Here is a 3,820-nt window from a genome sequence, read left to right as displayed (position 1 = left end):
ATGCGGCCAGGCTACTTTGCTGGTTATCTAGAGCGATGTGCTCCTCCTGACCCTGCTCATTAATAAAACGGTAGGTTTGAGGATGCTCAGCTTTTATCCCAGCACTTGTGATTGTCTGCTTCCTGAGCAGCCGTGCGCTTTCCATGTCCCTCTGTGCCCAGAAGCGATTAAAGAAGTCATTTATCTGAAGGAGACATTCTTCCTGCCAGACACTATTGTTCTTGACCGAAGGGTAGCAAACCTCAACATAATTTCGGATCAGCTGCAGGTGTAAAGACTCCAGTGTTCTCTTGCTGGCCATGCATTCATGAGAGCACTCCCTGACTTTGAATAGCTCCGGAAAGAGATGGACCAGCAGTCGACACCCAAGCTCTCCAGCACCGGATGTCTGCTCCATCAGCTGATTGAGTTCATCACTTGTTAGAAGATATTCAGGTGGAGGCTGGAACTCTGTCACCATGTCAGCTGGTTTGATCTGCTTTTTTATCCGCATGACTTCAAGGGTGAGTAAATCCACTTTGCTATGCAGTTGAGTCATGCTTGTATTGAGGGTATTGAGAATGAAGAACATTTTTTCAATCAGTGGATAAAGGCTAGAGTTTGTTGTTGAGGCTTGGTCTGAACTATCTGTGGTGAGGAGAGTTTCAAATTGGCCATTTGTGTCTGGACTTTGGAGCTTGGAGGAGAGGATGCTGCTGTGGCCGAGCTGATTTCCAGCACTGTGACTAGCCTGCAGCTCCAGGCTTGGAGTGTTCCTCTTCTCTGAGATCCTGTGGGAGATGCTGAAGAGAGGCTTTCTATAGGAAGCTCTGGATTTCTCCTGAATGCAATCCCTCCTCTCTCCCGTGGTAGTGAGGCAAAGAGGCTCGTGTGTGTTGCTGTCATCTATCAAGTGCCTCCTCATCTAGACAGAGAAATAAATATTCAGAACACATATGCTGCAAGAAACACCTTAACCTGTGCAAGTAAGTTTTATATGCAGATTGTTCATGGTGTATTTTCATGTTAGATAAATTGCTAACTTACCTCACAGGAGACCCGGGCTCTCTTGCTGCTGGTAGATCGGTCTGTATCAGGGCCTATCTCTGCAGATGTACGCTTACCAGCCTCGGTAGCCCCAGGAGATCCTCCACCTTCTTGTTGCTTGCAAATTGCATAATCCTCTTTCTCCTCCTTAACGTCCTGGACATGCTTATATTCTGCAAATAATAAGATTAATAATAAGATTTTTGGTTATTCTATTTCAGTTCTTCATGTGATCAGTTTGTTTCACCTCAATATTGTCTTTTAAAGAGGCAACTGACCAACATATGTATATATAAACAAACCCCATTGAATAATTTAATACCTTGATATAACTCTGTGTTTGTGTTGTTTTTGCCATATTGACAGAAACTAGCTTTGGTATACTTTACTCCAAATATCTAGATCTTTCTTTTGGTTCTGGGATTTTTTTCTACTGATTTTCATGCATAGATAAAAGGTTGCTGAACTTGCCTTTCTCAAGCATTGCTTCTTCTGAAACATCCCCATGCTCAGAGAAATTCATAGCCTAGAAAAATAAATCAAATAATCAAGTTAATGAAAAACTATGTAGACTTCACACAATTATATATATAGACATATATACATGGGCTAGTAGACCTACCACAACTGGTTATTAGTCAATTCACATAGAAGTAACCAACAAAAAAGCCAAAATGGCTAACTTAAACTTCTTCCAACTTTTGGGGTTTTGTATGATGTTTAACTTTTTAACAAGCAAGTAAACATGCTATGTCAAAAACAGTGATGCTCATTCATTCATTATTTACAGACAAACACCTGATCAAACAATTGGTGCATTAATCAATAATACAAACATAAATAATTTAGTTGCAATCTGAGGTTACAGCCATTTCAAGAATCTTATAAACAAAAAAAAAAAAAAAAAACAGCGACGTGACAATATGCTTCGTGGATGTAGCAATGAGTTACACGTACACGACGTGTGAGTGTAACAGCGAGTGTATTAACACAACAACTTCAAACATCTGAGACGTAAACATGTAGTGTCTGAGTGCTGCAGCCATGACAATCAGCACGTGATCAGCTGCAGACACACACTAACTAACTGCGGATGAAGCGAGTTCAACTGACACAAAAATCAGCTGTAGTGTCCACTGTGTGTTAGAAAGGGAAAAGTGTGTAGGGCGTTGTGGCGTGGACGTTGCTGTTCGTTGCCACCGTGCACCCGGTTGCCTCCTAGCTCCCTTCCAGCCTTCACTAACTACCTACTTCCTCATTCTTCCGCCCATGAACCCCTGAACCAAAACACACACAGACAAACCAGCTGTGCGGCCGAAAACTCTCCGCCGGGCCCCGTCCCTAACTCACCGTTAACACGGCCTTTCTCTCACAGTGCAACATTTTGTTTGTGAATTTTAATGACGCGGCAATGTTTGCGTGGACTCACCCCCCCCCCCCCCCACCTCCCTCCCTCCCTCCCTCAGCTCCGCTGACTCTTGGTAAATTAACGGTAAAGGCGCGGGACCGGCGGGTTGAGCTCACCGTTAGGAGTCCATGCGGTCCGCCTGGACTGTCAGCGGAGGGCTGGTCATGTCCTCGGCCCGGAGCTGGCCGTTATTTGCAGGGAACTGATCTTCTTCTTGTTGATGTTTTTTTTTTTTTTTTTTTCCCTTTCTCGCTCGGCTTCTGTGCTTTCTCGCGTGACGTGACACGGCGCGCGCCTGCTGTGTCACTTCCGCACAGCTGTGGAGCGCGAGGAGTCAAAATATGACGGCACTGTGGTCTCAGACGCCGCTGATCAAGTTGTCGTTGTTTCAGAGGCTCTGTCCTTAGGATGTGCCTCAGGAGGACTGCAGCAGGGTTTTCAAAAAACACGTCAACAACAACAACGTGCGCCTTTTCGTGCAATTAAGCAGAGATATACATTAAATGGTTACAAAAATGAAGCAACACCCTTTCAAATGAATTGTATCGGTGTACAAATTTGTCTTCGGAAAACCGGTAGCATTGGTGGATGTAGGTTATGTAGGTCATAAACACACAAACTCACTTATCACGGGCCTGGGATATAGAGACATAAGTAGACAAATGACCGTGCATGCTTTCACTTTGTGCTATGGGTGATATGGTGTGACCATTTACCAAATGTGCACTTCTTTGGCTGTGGTGGGAAGATATTTTTTGCTGTGAGGGCATGCAGCTCAATGTCAAAAAGACACCGCGTCCCACCATGAAAATGTCAACCCTAAGGCGGAGTATGGTGGTGAAAGCATATTTAGTTGGGGCTTTGCCGCCTCTGGGCCAGGTCAGCTGGGAAAATAAACTCGTCAAGTTCATCAAGGTGTCTGACAGCATGAAGTCCGAGTGGTGTTCACCTGCTGAAGCTCAGGAGAAACTGGACAGCAGCAGGACCATTACTCTAAACATCAATACAAATCTGCCAAAGAAAGACTTTAAGCAAAGGCAGTTTGTTTTTCACTCGTTTCAATTCCTCCAGAAGAAGAACTGACAGCAAATCAGTGTGTCTCAGTGTGCAGCTCTGTAGGAAGAGTGGCTTGGATATTTTCTTGAGCCTCATGTTCTCTATATTGATCAGTGATTGCTGAAGGTGTCAGATAAATAAGACATTTTACGATAAAAAAATATAAGCTTGCCTATTGCTGTTTTCTTTGGTGTCTCCCTAAACAGTTATATAGTAACTAGTCCTTTCCAATACAACAGTATTAATCACTGTTCTATTGCAAGACTTCCTACTACTGTTGTAACTAAGTATTAAGATCAGTGGGATCAGTGCTGAGTAGTGGAGCGAAAA

The 3,820-nt window shown here is 43.8% G+C and overlaps 1 protein-coding gene across 2 annotated transcripts in view; it reads right to left on the bottom strand.

Annotated features, from left to right (window-relative positions):
• The window catches only part of bend3 (BEN domain containing 3), a 4,497-nt gene extending 1,815 nt beyond the window's left edge, over positions 1 to 2,682 (bottom strand). The window contains exons 1-4 of one of the 2 annotated variants that reach the window (XM_029494049.1): positions 2,551 to 2,682; positions 1,498 to 1,552; positions 1,027 to 1,199; positions 1 to 904 (exon numbers count right to left, since the gene is read on the bottom strand). The exon at positions 1 to 904 is cut by the window's left edge and continues 1,815 nt beyond it. In XM_029494049.1, coding sequence (XP_029349909.1) covers positions 1 to 904; positions 1,027 to 1,199; positions 1,498 to 1,549 — 1,129 coding nt within the window. In that variant the 5' untranslated portion in view covers positions 1,550 to 1,552; positions 2,551 to 2,682. Of the gene's footprint in view, positions 905 to 1,026; positions 1,200 to 1,497; positions 1,553 to 2,376; positions 2,410 to 2,550 lie in introns of those variants that run through there. The other variant, XM_029494048.1, reaches the window with a different exon arrangement.
• Positions 2,683 to 3,820: the final 1,138 nt, after the last annotated feature.

The sequence above is a fragment of the Echeneis naucrates genome, chromosome 22, assembly GCF_900963305.1.
Source record: "Echeneis naucrates chromosome 22, fEcheNa1.1, whole genome shotgun sequence".
Taxonomy (NCBI): domain Eukaryota; kingdom Metazoa; phylum Chordata; class Actinopteri; order Carangiformes; family Echeneidae; genus Echeneis; species Echeneis naucrates.
Note: the sequence above shows the minus strand (reverse complement) of the source record. Positions and strands in the feature narration are given on the sequence as shown.